At 38.3% G+C, this 15,266-nt stretch overlaps 1 protein-coding gene across 1 annotated transcript; it reads left to right on the top strand.

Annotated features, from left to right (window-relative positions):
- The first annotated feature begins 7,128 nt into the window (after window positions 1–7,128).
- On the top strand, window positions 7,129–14,631 carry LOC116220720. The gene is made up of 10 exons (XM_042707946.1): window positions 7,129–7,231; window positions 11,363–11,452; window positions 12,140–12,232; window positions 12,330–12,428; window positions 12,604–12,696; window positions 12,826–12,927; window positions 13,039–13,057; window positions 13,258–13,303; window positions 13,396–13,460; window positions 14,018–14,631. The coding sequence occupies exons 1-9, from the start codon at window positions 7,168–7,170 to the stop codon at window positions 13,438–13,440; spliced, it is 651 nt and encodes a 216-aa protein (XP_042563880.1). The 5' UTR covers window positions 7,129–7,167; the 3' UTR covers window positions 13,441–13,460; window positions 14,018–14,631.
- The last annotated feature ends 635 nt before the right edge of the window (window positions 14,632–15,266 follow it).

The following is a 15,266-nucleotide window of genomic DNA, read 5'->3' on the forward strand; positions in this document are numbered from 1 at the left end:
ACTAATGTATGATTGACATGCCTACAATGTCTTTTAGGGTTTAGGCTGCATGGTCCCTCTAGTCCTCTGGTGGCCCAGCAAGGGGGTTCTGTTCTTCTGCCCTGTTCTGTTGAAACCCCCTTGCCTCTGGAGGAGCTGGAGGTGGAGTGGAGAAGGACAGACTCAGAGTCACTGGTGCACCTGTTCCAAGAGGGAGAAGTTAGACCAGAATCACAGAACTATGACTACAAGGGCAGAGCCCACTTATCTTTCGACAAGGTAGCAAAAGGAAACTACTCTCTTCTTCTGGAAAACGTTACAGCCAGTGACAGAGGTCTTTACAGATGTGTGGTTTACACAGATCTGGAATCCAGTGAAATTACATGTGAAATAAAAAATGTGGGTGAGTATTTCGCTTGTTTTTAATTTCCTTTCTTATCCAACAACTCAAATTATTAGTTTTTTCAAAGCGAAGCCAGAACATGTGCCTCAGCTGGGAGCAGACAATGACAAAACTATTGAGAGATATGGAGTGTTTGTATTCTGCTCTCATGTTGTATGAGGTGATGTATCATACAACAACATTGGGCCTCATTCTCGAACGCAGTTAAGAACAAGTCAGGAAGACATTTCTTCTGAACTCCACTTAAGAGGTTTTCGGGACAAATTTGGCATTCATGAAAGTTTCCTCATCTGGGATTTGTTATGAACCAGAATTTAAATCGTAAATTGCCCAGATTTTTCTTAAGGGCTGAATTTGTGAGAAATCGTTGGTGATTGCGTTCAACTATACAGACATCCTCGGATTTAAGTAATTTTAATAATAAGATGCTGCTGCTGCTTTTACAGCTGCACTACTCCTGCTGCTGATGTGTCCAAGGTCTAGCACATTTAGACAATAGACAAGACTCCTTAATGGAGGTGGGCAACCAAGAAACTCATAATGAGTTGCTGTCATACGGCTGTCTTGAACTAACATAATATGAGAAATTAACAAGATGAAGTTCGGTGTATTGAGGTGAGATGATTGGTTCTCCCTACACACCTAACCTCCTCTTAACAAGCACCAGGTAGAGTTTCCTAACAGGGCACTTTTTTAATTTGATTGGCTGTTGAGCTCAAATATCAACAACTTTTCACCAGAATCACGAATTGCGCCTTTAATGTAAACTCACTTAAAGGTACAATATGTAGGATTTAGTGGTATCTAACAGTGAGGCTGCAGACTGCAACCAACTGAATACATCTCCCTTTGCACCAAGTGTGTAGCAGAAGCTACAGTGGCCATCTTGTGCCATAAAAATGCAAAAGGCTCTCTCTAGTGCCAGTGGTTTAGTTTGTCCGTTCTGGGCTACTGTGGACACATGGCAGTGTAAAATGGCAGACTCCGTGGAAGAGGACCCACTTCCTATGTAAATGTCTCGGGCTCAGTCTATGCTAACATCAAACACAACTATACACTAATGAAAACATAATATTGATAAGAATACTATATTCCATTCCTGCTAATAGATCACCCCAAATCCTCCATAATGTACCTTTAATTTCTCTTTGATCTGTTACAGCCAACTATCTCTGAACACATGCTAAATCTACAGAAATACCTTACAAAATCACCAGAAAATTGTTTCTTTTTCATAGTGCAGGGTTTGAGGAATTTCTTCTCATTTTCATCAACAAACAAGCTATCCCTCATGTCCATGGTTGAATAGGAAAACAATGGAACATAGGCAGGCATTTTGTAAATACCAGATCAGTGTATAGGAACTAACACAGATCATTGTGCATGTGCCAAAAATGATTATGTTAACACACACATATGCATAAGGACCTACTGACCTTTTAGGCATCTAGATTTTAAACGGACGTTGTACTTTTAAATCATGTCATGGCTCTACTTTTCCATCCCTAGGGACAGACAGAGGTGTCATGCTAGTGCATTTCTCACTGGTCTTCAGTCCAAACATCCTTCTTTTTGTTGCATTCATTCTGTGGGGATTCATTGAGGGTACGTAACAATACAGAACCGGCACGTATTAGCTATGTTAGTGTACCACAAAGGCTACAATGGGGTTTATGAACACAAAAGAAAACTATTCACCACATTTTACTGTTGCCTTAATGTTTGTTAACATCAAACACCGTAGAGGCATTTCTAGCATTTGTGTTCAATCAATTGACAGTTTGAATCCTTATGCTAAAACTGCCTGGAATTTCACATACATATTTTAGAATCCCTGCTTTGTCATTTCCTGTCACCTTGTAAAGGTACCATACAGTATCTCTGCATTAATACCTTTAGTTTGTCTAGTAACCTGGTCTAAGAGTCTAATTTTAATAAGAATGTGATACAAATTTCAATTGTACTCCAGGTTTTCGTGATGAAGCTGCTACTTGCGCAACGGTTAATCTCGCACGGATCGTCTGCTTGTTGTTGACCACTACACATCTGGATAAGTTCCCAAGTATATAAATATTTAATATTGTCCTTTCAGGCTAACCTATTTCATACTTATTGATGTCCTATTCTCTTATTGCTTGTAATTACTTATTCATTTTGCCAAAACTGAGTCTGTGTCTGTATTGTTTACAGAATGTTTACTGAAGATAATCAAGTTATTTAGCATCTTGGTCCAATATTCAGCTATCACAACAGTCTTATATTCAGGTATGTGTACAAAAGGATTACATTTTGCTTCCATTATTTTATTGGATTGTATGAAGTCCAGAAAACAAAATATCAAGCATACCATAATAATTTTAGGGTTTGATTATGGGTTAAGTTCAGGCCCTGAGTTTTTCATACAAATCTTCTCATTCAGTTGCATTTAGCAATAGGAAAAACATCACGTTTTTAGAACAAACTATCAATCCGAGGAGCGAGCTCTTCCTCTTCTTTGGACTGATACCTGCCTCCTGTGCTTGTGGAATCATTGCTGGTAAGACGGCAACATTTTTACTTTCCATATGTAGCTCTTTTCTGTCATTAATAACATTTTAAAAATGCTAGCGTATGTGGCAAAAGCAGAAAAGAGGCAATAATAGATCCTGGGAATGCCACCCTGGGAAAATTACCCTAAATATTAGGCACACAAACAATTGGTCTCACAGGTTCAAATGCATCACTCTGAAGACATGTAATGAAATGTTTATTGAGGAATAAAGGGGGAAAGGGTATGGATATTAAGAAGTTCCTGCCTAGGAGAAGACCTGCGGGGGGTAATCACAGTACAAAATATGTATTTGAATAATATTCTTTTAAAATCATAAAAAGTAACACAGATTCTAAAACAATGGGGCAAATCCACAAGACGGAGTAGAATACCAAAGAACTGAAGGGCACAAAAAGCGAAGTAGGAGAGGCAGACCAATTTGAGGTGTGCTCCGGGGTCCACACCAATCACATGAGCCCACACAGCAAGAACAGTCACCTACCAGTGAAACAGCAAAGCCGAAGTCTGATATTTCCCGGCATGACCGAACGGTCGAGGTTAGTAAGTTGTTTATTATATGGCATTTTTAGCTCCTTTCATTTTCTAAATGAAAAGAAATGGTAATTGTAAATAGAAAACATGTCGTTTTGTTCAGCTCTCAAGTCTTCTCACAACGCAGTTTGTTTCAGGCGTTGCCTAGCAACCAACTACTTGCTAACTTCAAGTTACAATGATAAATAGAAAACGGTTCAGCTAAAATGGCTTTTTAAGAAGAAGAGTCTAGAGGAAGAATGTTGCGCTTAACCCCTATTTACAGTAAAGTAACAACACAAGTGATTCAAACTATAGTAGTCTAGTCTTCATCACACAACACATTTTCGCTGCTTCTGAATTTCCTCATGGCTTTTGATGTCTTTTTTTTTTTTTTTCCTTTGGCACATTTTCGCTGCTTCTGAATTTCCTTTGGCTTTTTTTTTTTTATGTCTATCAATATCGCTATTTTTTAAGATGACGTCAGAGGAGGGTAATAAGAATACTTATCAGACCGGCAGACCTGCGAGGAGGTCAATACGCGGCTGGCATGACTACCCATTAGCCAATCAGAATGCTCGTACTGTCGTTGCCATATATAAAAGGATATTATTGTCATGATCTGTCTGTTATGCCTATTTATATATTTTATATTGTGTTTAAAACATCCAATTTCAATCATAAATTGTATTAATATTAGGGCTGTCAATAGATTAGGGCTGTCAATTTTTCGTGATCTCTCGCCGTCATACAAGGAATGTATGCGAGACACAATGGTGCACCTCGAAGGGTAAATCGTAAGAATTGTCCCCTGAAGCAATTCGGAACACCTCAGTCAGCCCACCGTCTTCAACTATGTTGATGGGCCGACAGTCACCGGCAACCCAAACTGCTACAGTGTTGGTAACCTTTTCACGGACTGGTCTAGTTATTTTCCTAGAGAAGTCGTGGAGTGTGGGTTGGCGACCATCTAACCTGGGACTGCTTTCTGTCGGGTGCTTTGCATTAAGGTGATAACTTAAAGACGAGCTGCTTCTGTGATAGCTAAATTCAGCTTGACAAATGCTACATACGACTTTAGTTCGATTGTTCCGTCATTTTGCCTCTTAAACAGAAACTTTCCGCCCAAAAATCCCTCAGCTCTCTCCATCTTCCACTACCGTCTCGGTCTCTCCTATCTAACTGATTTGACTTCAGGCACGCGGCGGTATTGTGTCATTGGTCAACGCACACTGAAAGTAAACAAAGTTGCGTTAACTGCGTCAAAATATTGTATAGCGTTAATCTCGGCCACAATAATCTCATAGATTGACGCGTTAACTTGGATATTATTGTTCCCGACTAAAAATCAGTTCTTCGTGGAAAATTCATGGGGAAAAAAAAAACCTGAAACATTTTGCGGCCCACTGGAAGGTGCTCCGCGGCCCATGGGTTGGGAAACCCTGCTCTACAGGACACAGACGGTAATGGTGCACAAAGACTTTCTCCATGGTTACCACGGTGGTTGCTCAATGATGCTTTCTTGAAACGCATTCCAGAACAGTCGGAAGGTCCGTGCTATCTGCAAAGACAGAGAAGCAAATTACAAAATAGTAGCACTCTTCAGCAACCAAGCAAAGCTTTACTACCAGTCTGTACCTATACAGCGGCTGATGCTGATGAGCAATGGTGCAGGGCTGGTGCAACACAGAATATGTGCATTAGGCCTATTCACATAGCGTATAATGCAACTAAAGCCTCTCTCACATACAAAATCCCAATGCCAGATAAAAACAATCTGCAATAGATAACAAATCATTGTTAACCATCAATCATAGCAAAGTTCTGTGTGTCTCTCATTCATCCTTACATGAAACAGCACGTTACAGAATACTGAGCGCTCCTCAGCAAGACGCGGGGCAGTCAGCACTGTCAACAAAGATTTCCAGTGTAGTGACTAAAACAGAGCATCAATTCAACATGCCAGTTAACCAAGCTATCTAACTCTAGCTTAGATTAACAACTGGCAGGCTAGTGGAACAGGAGTGGGCTCCCCTTTTAAGCTGTCACAATGTTTTATCTAGGTGTTTTATCTTCAGTTTTATTATTGTATTTTTACAGAGTCTCCATGGGTCCATGAAGGTAATTTGCTTGCTGTGTGTTTTCTTTAGCCACACAACTTTAGTGGCTAAAGAAAACACACATCAAGCACCTGCTTGAATAGTGTCATCCTTAAAACACAACGGGGTCAGTTGTCATCCCACCTATCTGCTAGTTTCTTTTTCCCTCTTTCACCTTTGTTGACCAGCAGGACTCACTAACATTTACAGGTTGACCCTTTGCTTTCCTGTAGTACAACTCTGTCTGCCTAGCAGCTGTTTCTCAGCCAAGGCCATGGCCTCTCTTAGAACGCGTTTACACGGAGCCTGGATTGCCTGAATAAGGAAACATTTTTGGATCCGGTACCTTTTTCTATCGCGTCCAAACGGAGCCGTGTCATGAAAAATCTGCGTCCACACGGAAACGCTGGAGCGGTGCGGAGTGGTTGAATCCGCTGTAAAGACGTCATGGAGCATGCGCATAAAGTGACAGAAGACAGAAGTCGAGATCCAACTAGCAATCTTTCGATTGCTGAACGACTTCTCTACCACCTGAAATCACTGTTACCACAGCACTCAAACAGGACTAGTTAGAATTGCGCACTTCGCCATAACCCTTGTTTGTGTTAAGTTTACGTTTGAACCTTCCGTCTATAATAAAAATCTTTTCACGTCAGATTTGCTCATATAGGCTATTGCTGTAACTTTGAAAAAAAAACCAATGGTCTGATGCAAATAGATTAAACAGTGATAGGTTAAAGTGTGGCTTGTTAATGTCATCCCTTTCCTAACCAGCTTCTCAACAACATCGATTAAGTTTATGTTGTTGCTGTTATGAAGTGACGCAGTGGGGTTAATAAGGGTTCTTCTTCTTGTGTCTCAATCTGGGAGTTTGGCCATACATTCAAAAGAAAAGAGGAAAACCTGTGGTCTCATGTACCAATTATGTGCAAAGGTCAGACTGTTAAATATCTGAGGCCACGTGGCTTTTGACTTTAAATCATTTGGCCGTTGTGCGATTCATTCTTTCACATTGTTTACTTTGCCTCCTTGTGTTATCTGTATTTCTGCTTTATCAGATCATTGACATTGCCAGTAACTTGTTGTTTCAAACAGTCATGATAACGCAAATCCTTCAGTTTCTCTATCGTTGGTTGGATATATGAAAATTCTTCATGGGAAGTGTATATGATAAAAAGAACGCATAGGCCTATATGTGCACAATAAATGAAATTGCTGTTTAATAAAGCACCTGATAAATATTTCAGACTTCTGTTAATTCAGGCAAGTGAACGGTAAGTTCTGTTTGGGGATGTGCAATACTTTTGAATCTGTCACTGTGGGAAACAGTTTATTGATCAGAACGTTTTACTTTCTAGTCACCACACTGGCCACCTGTCCATCCCTGTGCTGTATTGATGGTTCAGTAATAGGTAGGTATATATTGTTGCTATGACAAACATTACAATTTGCGATATTAGCTTGTATAATTAAAGGTACAGTATCTTTGTCCTATAATTGGTTTGCCTTTGTCGGTGTATCAACTGCAGCAGTACCATTTTATCTCTCCCTTATAAACATTTTTATAAGAAGTTACGTCTGAATTTGCAGGGACAAGATCCAAGGAAATATGGTCATTCATATTCATGGAGATCAGCCATCTGTGTCAGATGCTTTTCATTTACATCAAAACATCATCAGTTAATCCAGGTATGCTCACATTCTTGACTTTGGTGGTAGTTGCAGAGTACATCTACATACTGTAATTATCTGAGATGGTTTTGTTGCCCTAAAAATGGTTGGAGATGAAATTGAAATGTCACACAGAGATTTTTTTTGTTAAAGGATAAGTGGCAACAAATATTAAATTCCACTAAATTAAATTTGATTTATGTAGTGCCAATAACAAATGAAGTTGTCTCAAGGTGCTTTACAGAGCCCATAACCTGAACCCTCTAAGGCAGAGGTCTTCAACCGGGGGTCCGCGACCCCCAGGGGGTCCGCGGAGGTACTGCAGGGGGTCCGCCAAATTATTTCATCTGAAGCATTTTTACCCTTTTCCAAAAATAAAAAACGTCCAAAAGACTACATAAAGATAAACAGAACGTAAAAATGGCTTTCTATTCCTTACAAATAATACATAGGCTACCCATGAGTCTTCACGCGATCATTTGATCATAATGGCAACATATGCACTTTTAGCTACATTTAGCTATCTGGTGCCAAAAGACGTTACCTGCCATAACCATACAATTTGAAATAATTGATCGTTTTGTAATTTCTCGGAACAACACCACTGATGGCGGTTCAGATGATCTACCTTCAGAGGATACCAACACCCCTTCCATGAACAGCGAAAAGCGCAAACGGGAGAAGACACGTAAATATTCAGAGAATTATCTGAAGTTTGCCTTCACCTACAAAGAGACCGATGGTGAAGAATTATGTGTGGTTTGCTCTTCCGTGCTATCAAACGAAACTATGAAACCATCAAAGAGGCAACGACATTCAAAGACAACCCATGCTCACTTGAAAGGAAAAAAAAACATTTAATATTTCCCGTTTAAAATCTTTTGAGGGCCAGCAGACCTTGATGAGACAATCAGCCAAAGTGTGCGAGCTAGCTTTAAAAGCCTCTTATCAAGTTGCATTACGTGTCGCTCAGACCAAACAGCCATACATAATTGCGGAAAGTTTAATATTGCCAACAGCTAGTGATATGTGCAAAACAATGTTTGGGAAGGATGAGTACGTAAAAAAACTGAAAAGCATCCCAATGCCGGCCCTATTGATGAATTGCCAGCTGATGTGAGGGCACTACTAGTCGCAAAACTCCCGAAGGCAGATTGTTTTGCACTACAATTAGATAAATCCACCGATGTGTCAAATGACGCTCAGCTTTTAGCTTTTTTGTGATTTGTCGACCAAAATGAGATGCAGGAGGAATTTCTATTCTGTAAGCAGCTGCCTGCAGGTAAAAAAGTTCTGAGATTTTCAAAGTGATCGACAATTCTTTCCGTGAACATGATATACCCTGGCCAAAATGTGTCGCGATGTGCACAGACGGTGCAAGAGCCATGTATGGCGCACTGCATGCTTCATAGGGAGAATGTTGTTGCCAAAGACGTGAATGATGAATTCTCAAACGTCAGATCTCTCACTAGGTATGAGATATTTCATCCATACTTAAGCTTCTCAATTCTTTGTCCCTCCCTAATTTAATACAGAGTGATGGCTAACTGTAAGGGAGAAAAAATGTCAATAATAAACAGAATAAATTGAAACGAGTTTTGTGTCACAGATGATTTGTAATCCTGTTCAAACATGTGTAGGGAAGTGTGTGTGTGTGACTGACACTTAGTTCCAAATAAATTATATGAATATCAGGCCCAAATTTGGGGCGGCGGGGGTGGGGGTCCCTGCTCAGTGTCTCTCTCAGCCAAGGGGTCCTTGGGCTGAAAAAGGTTGAAGACCCCTGCTCTAAGGCAACTGGGGCCCTTTTAACAGGAAGAAACCTTGAGCAGAACCTCAACTCAAAAGGAGGACCGATCAGCTTGGAGCTGGCCGGATAGAGAGATAGAGATAGAGAGGGGAGAGGGGCAGAAGGGAAGTGAGGAGAGGAGAAGAGAGAATCAGAAGCAAGCAGATGAATGCATAAAGTATTGGAGGAAAAAACATATTAGCACACGTACATGATGCCTACATGATTCCATGAAACATAAAATAAGGTATATGGGCCATTCTACCGAATTGGTGCAAAGTGTGGTCCCACAACAATAAAAACTATTTACAAAACAATTAAGTATTCAGACATAGATATTTACTAAGAATATGTTATGGACTATTTAAACCCAAGACATTAATTGAGATAGGGATAAGCTAAATATATACAAAATCATCATTTATAGGGTACTTTCTATTGGGAAGTAGCTGTCCCTAACCCTGGCATCTAAATTTCAATAAAAAAAATAAATAAATAAATAAAACTTTTTAGATTTTTTTCAATTATGTAATTTCAAAGATCTTTACGATTAAGTTTAAACAGAACTTGGAAGATTTAGATTTATTGTGGGTTTAATTTAAAAAAAAATTAACTATACTCAAAAAATCATGTCCATAGTTTTCATGTCACTACCGAAACACAGGAGTTTTAGTCCATTGGTTGAGCCTGTTTTTTAGCCACACCCCTGCATTTATAACCAGACAGTGATACTGCATCCCTATCCCTCATGGCTGAATGGTAAGTAGCTAGATCCCATACTTTTGATAAAAATGTGTTCCAAAGTCTGAAAATCAGTCTGTAACCTTAAGAATTGTCACTACCGAACACATATTTTCTTCAATTGAGTAAACTTTTTGTTTTTTTTTGCAAAGTATTATGTTTGTTTGTGTGTACACCTCTTCAAATATGTGTTTGCTAGCCATGTGCTTGCTAGAATTATTTATTTATGCTCAAAGTTAGCTAGAATTGTCACTACCGAAACAGTCACTACCGAAACAGTTACTACCAAAACATATGGTAAAGTTTTGGTAGTGACATGATCGTTTCGGTAGTTCAATCCCATCATTTTGAAATAAATGTGTTACGTATGTGGACTAAATGGTAAACATGTAGATAATGCTGAGAGAAAGAATCATAAGACACCAAAATGCCAAAAGGAAAAAGTGGAGCAGAGAGGCTGAGAGAGGGATGACCCAGTGAAACACCAAGAATATTTAAGGAAGGAAAGAGAAAGAAATAAGAAACGAAAGGAAGAAGGAAAGTTGAAATGTATCAGTGATTTATCCAACAGGGAGCAAAAGAAGGTCAGAAAATCATGGAGGAAAAGACAGCAAAAGCACAAAACATTTGTGTTTTTAATATTCCCAACCTAAAGCATGGTATGATTTAAGATTAAGCAATAAGGTTGAGGAAAAATTATACAACCTTGCAAACAAAATACTGTGGTCACTACCGAAACAGTGCAGTCACTACCGAAACACTGGATGTTTTGTAAAAAATAAAGTATATTGAGTTATCAACTAAAATGTTATGATACTGATGGTTTAATGTATGTTCAATTTCATCAATCATCAACTCTGGAATCAATATGATCAGTATTTTGCATTTTACAAAGAAATATTGCACTTAGATGTGGATGAATTGTATAAATTGAACTTTGAAATTTGGTAAAAAATTCATTTTTATTTATTTCATTGTGAAAACCTTCAAGAAATATTTGTAAAAATACTCTTCAGAGAAGGGAAGGAAACACAATCTGAACAGGTTAATAATAATATGTTTTTACTATAGTTTATTACTATGTTTCGGTAGTGACAATTTGGGAGAGGAAAAACATTCCAACACATTCTGAAAATACAATATAAAAATTGACGGTACATTTACTAGATATGTGTACTTTAGATATGGTACAATATATATACGGACACATTTTTGGGAATAAAACATACACATTTTCAAAATATTTTCAACCTGACTTTGCACCAATTCGGTAGAATGGCCCATATACATGAAATATACAAAATTAATAGTGGATACAAATGTAGAGACCAGCATTCAAAGTATTGGTTGTAGAACAGATTCGAGGGTATACACTGTCCTCATAAGGTTACTATTATAAGGATAAGCAGAGCAATGAAGCAGAAAACTATGTCAATGATGACATTCATGTATATTACATTTATTAAAGCAATACTAGTTGCAGCCAGATGATGGCAGAACTATTCCTTATGTTGTTTTACACAATGTACCTTTGAATTCATTTGCAATTCTGTCACTGAATTCCCTTGTAACACATATGCCTGTTTCAATTTAATCACAATGTTGTTCTGCATTTACAGTTGTCCGCCTGGTGCTATGTCTATATTTCCTAATTCAACCTTTATCTCTGATACTGATACGCAAATTGAGGAAGAGGCTGCGTCATGGAAGTAAGTATAGAATTCCGTACTGTATGAATGTATTTTCATGACAACTTCTAAAATATGAAAGCCTTCATACTTAACCATTTAGTCCCTGGAGTTATTGTGGTGTTGCTACAGGTATCAGTTTAATCATTTTTAAATCTATAGAGCGTGGTATCTGTTAGTGTGTATATCACGGCCAAGACCTGGATCTGGGTTGAACACCACCTCTTGCATGCTAATATATCAGGGTGTGTGTATTTTATAACCTATGACATCATCAGTCAATCCATGGAGTGAAACCAGGTCCTATCCTGAGTAGAGATATAGCTTCACTGAGAGTAATGGGAGGTACCCTGGATCACTTGTGCTACATTGATGGGGCTCAATCCCATTTGTGAGGTAGTGGGGGAATTGAAGAGCTTGTCTTCAACATGTGTGTATCCTGCTGCCTGAAAGGGTGTTTCACAGGACATGGATGTGTATTATGGCCCAGATTCAGTGAAGCATAGCGCAGATGTGCTCAAAGGACTGGTTCAAAGTCCACCAGTATGGCTGCCATCCCAGCTTAAATTGATATGATCAGAGATCAAAGACAAATAACAAAATACATAATCAGCACCGTTTTAGATATTAGGATGTTACCTCAGACATTATTTACACAAATGCATCTGTGAAGATGTGAAACAATAATAATTTCTTCTGTGTTCCCAGATGTGTGTTGGACAGCCACCATGGCCATATTGGTTCCTGTATATATCATCTCATCTCTATACTGTATGAGTCAAGTTCAGGGTGCTGTTGAAAGTAAGGTCTTTTTTTAGCACAGTTACTACCACTTTAAATTAATTATAATCTAACTAGGCTTCCATCTCGTATGTTAAACATTATGTATCGATTTCAGAGATATTTCCCACTGAGCGTGCTGGAATTGTGGTTGTGACAACACTCCTCAGAATTCTTAGTGCTCTTTCTCTTTTGGAGCATCCTAGCAATATCCAAGGTATGCATACTAATAATGGATAGTTTTCTGTATTTGTGAACACCTTCCTATCTCCTGCCAAATGAACAATTAATGAAATAAAGTCAGAAAGACCGTGAACACAGAAGGTGCATTTGGGCTCCTGTTTGCCACTGTAGGGTCAGTGACTGAGTACCATGGTTTTGTTGAATTACAGAAATGCCACACCTGATTGTTTATGGATTTGGAGCTGCAGTCCCGTGTGTTGTGAATGCCATGGCCCTGATGGGAGAACTAATATTCAAAGCACGTATGTGTACACATCATGTGTGTATTTGCATTCAGAGCAGTCAGTCAATCCTATAAAGAATGAAACCAAAGAAGAGATTTGAATAGGATGTCTTTGTGAAATCTGCATTAATTGTGACTGTTTAACTAGGACATGGAAAAAGATCAATGATGTCAGATCTGAGATTGGTGATTCTGCCATTTGAATGCTTCTTTGTTTCTGGTTGGTTTTTCCTGCTGCTCTACAACTACTGTAAGTCCTAATTCTTGTACAAACATCATGTATAGGTACTCATTTACACCTTGTGATTGTATAAATTCCCTGCTCTTTGAAATAACTGCTTAACTTCACTGTAACATATAGGGGCATGCAGTAGAGGCAGGTAAGACTGAAACATCCTCTGTTTTTATTTATTTCTTTGTTCGCTGTAGTAGTTGCTGTACATTTCAGCTGGTTTGATGTTTAAAATGAGGTTTAGTCATTGTATCAATGTGATTCTATAATTATCATTATGTGTATTAATATCATTCTATAAATATCATTATGACTTGGGCCTGCTTTTGTGTGTACTATTCCACTTAGGGGAGGAGCTTGTTCTGAGATCCAGAATGGAGGACATGTGCAACAGGTTAGATGCATTAAAGACTCTTGATTTTATGAGTCATTAATGACGTAAGTTATTATTAATGAGAGGTTCACAGTGAACGCTTTTCTGTGTAGGACATACCTGCAGCTGAGGAAATGGACACTCTGTCTCCTTGCTAATGGATCATGGCTCTCCATCGGTAAGAACTAACAGAGGCGTATCAGATTAGCTGCACAAACAACATTGGATACAATTTGTTTATACCATTAAATAAGAGACAGAGCCATGTGATATGTTTCATGTCAAAGTAAAGTAAAATCAGCGAGGCTGGGTGTATTTGGTCAAATGTTAGAAATAACTTGAATGACACTAAAACGTGTGCATGACCTGTCATCACTACATTAGATGACATCACTGCTAAAAAATGCTTTAGACAAAACAGCAGAGAATACTTCCTGTTACCCCTTATGGAAAAACATATCAGAATCACACATAATACTTGTATGATAAATGTGGTACATTTCATACTAAAATGGCAAAATGGCCTTCAACATGCAACGTCGATCATATATAAAACATATATTTTTTCTACGTTACTGTATATGAAAGGAGCCATAATTATCTGTGTTAACACACTGTTATTGTATATACTATATAAAAATATATATGAATTTTACAGACTTTTTCCATACAGGACCACTTGTATGTGAGTTGAGCTCTCCCAAACAAGTATGTAAGGTTGTGTGTTCTCTACAGGAGAATCCTCAGGAAGGACAGCAGGTGAATCTTTCCATCTCCGTCTCAACAGACAGAACCGTTTTAAAAACAGTTTTATATTTTCTGCTCTCAAAGCCTGTCAAGGAACAGGCTCTGGGGCTCACCAGTGGCATTGCCAGTCACAGAAGCCATGCCGTGGTCATGCATGGTCACGGAACAGACTCTGGAGCTCCTCCTAGTGGGACTAGCCAGTACTAATATCTCAAGAATTACCATTTTGCTTCTGCATTTTTCCCATGCATTTTTGGACGCATAATGAGTACAGAAGCCTTGTGATACTTTCACACTCCTTGAACAACACCAGAAAATACTCCAAAGCGCATAATTAGCATCCTGTGCTTTATGTCTCAACAACCTCATAATCAATATAATTGTGCTAATATGACTTGCCTAAAATGTGATATACTTGTCTTTGGTCTACATTGTTAACCTACCTTGCTAACAGTTAAATAAATAGTGTGTCTTTTTACAGTCCCAGATGTATTATTGACATATTGCAGATGGTAGATGGTGTCTATGTTTTCTACTGAAAATGCTTAAGATGAATTTCCTAGAATGTCTGCCTGCCTCAATCTGCAAACTACAAACTCAAAATGGTTGCACGTCCTCCACAGAACTGTGCATGCTAAATGCTAAATAACTTGAATAACTAAATAACTTGAATTGAACTCCGCAGAATTGTAAATTCGAGTGTGAACAGTATTACAGAGGGTAAGCACAAAAAGTACACCAACCTTTCCAATAAACAAATGTTGTTGCTTATAATTATTACTAGTAGAGACATCTGTAGAGGCATAAGTATTACCAGTAGCTATATCTGCGTTCTTTATCAAAATGGCACAGCCTAGACATTGAGAGACAACCCATTGCGTGAGTACTTTTACTTTTAATACTTAAAGTAAATTTAAAATTAAGTACTTTTTACTTTTACTTAAGTAGGATTGTTGATGTAGTACTTCTACGTTTACTTAAGTATATATTTTGCTGGGTAATTGTACTTTTACTTAAGTACTAAACTTCAGTACTTCCTCCACCACTGTTGAATAGAGATTGGATTGTGGATTGTGAATTGTCGTTGGAGTTTGGATTGTCGTCGTCGTCGTTTGTTTTGCATTAACCCTGAACTGACTTTACATTACATCTTTGATTTCTATTCACAACACTGACTTTCACCACACTTTTTGCTTAAACGATTATATAAATATAACCTTGTAACAATTAATAAATA

This window comes from Clupea harengus, chromosome 6, assembly GCF_900700415.2.
Source record: "Clupea harengus chromosome 6, Ch_v2.0.2, whole genome shotgun sequence".
NCBI classification, from domain to species: domain Eukaryota; kingdom Metazoa; phylum Chordata; class Actinopteri; order Clupeiformes; family Clupeidae; genus Clupea; species Clupea harengus.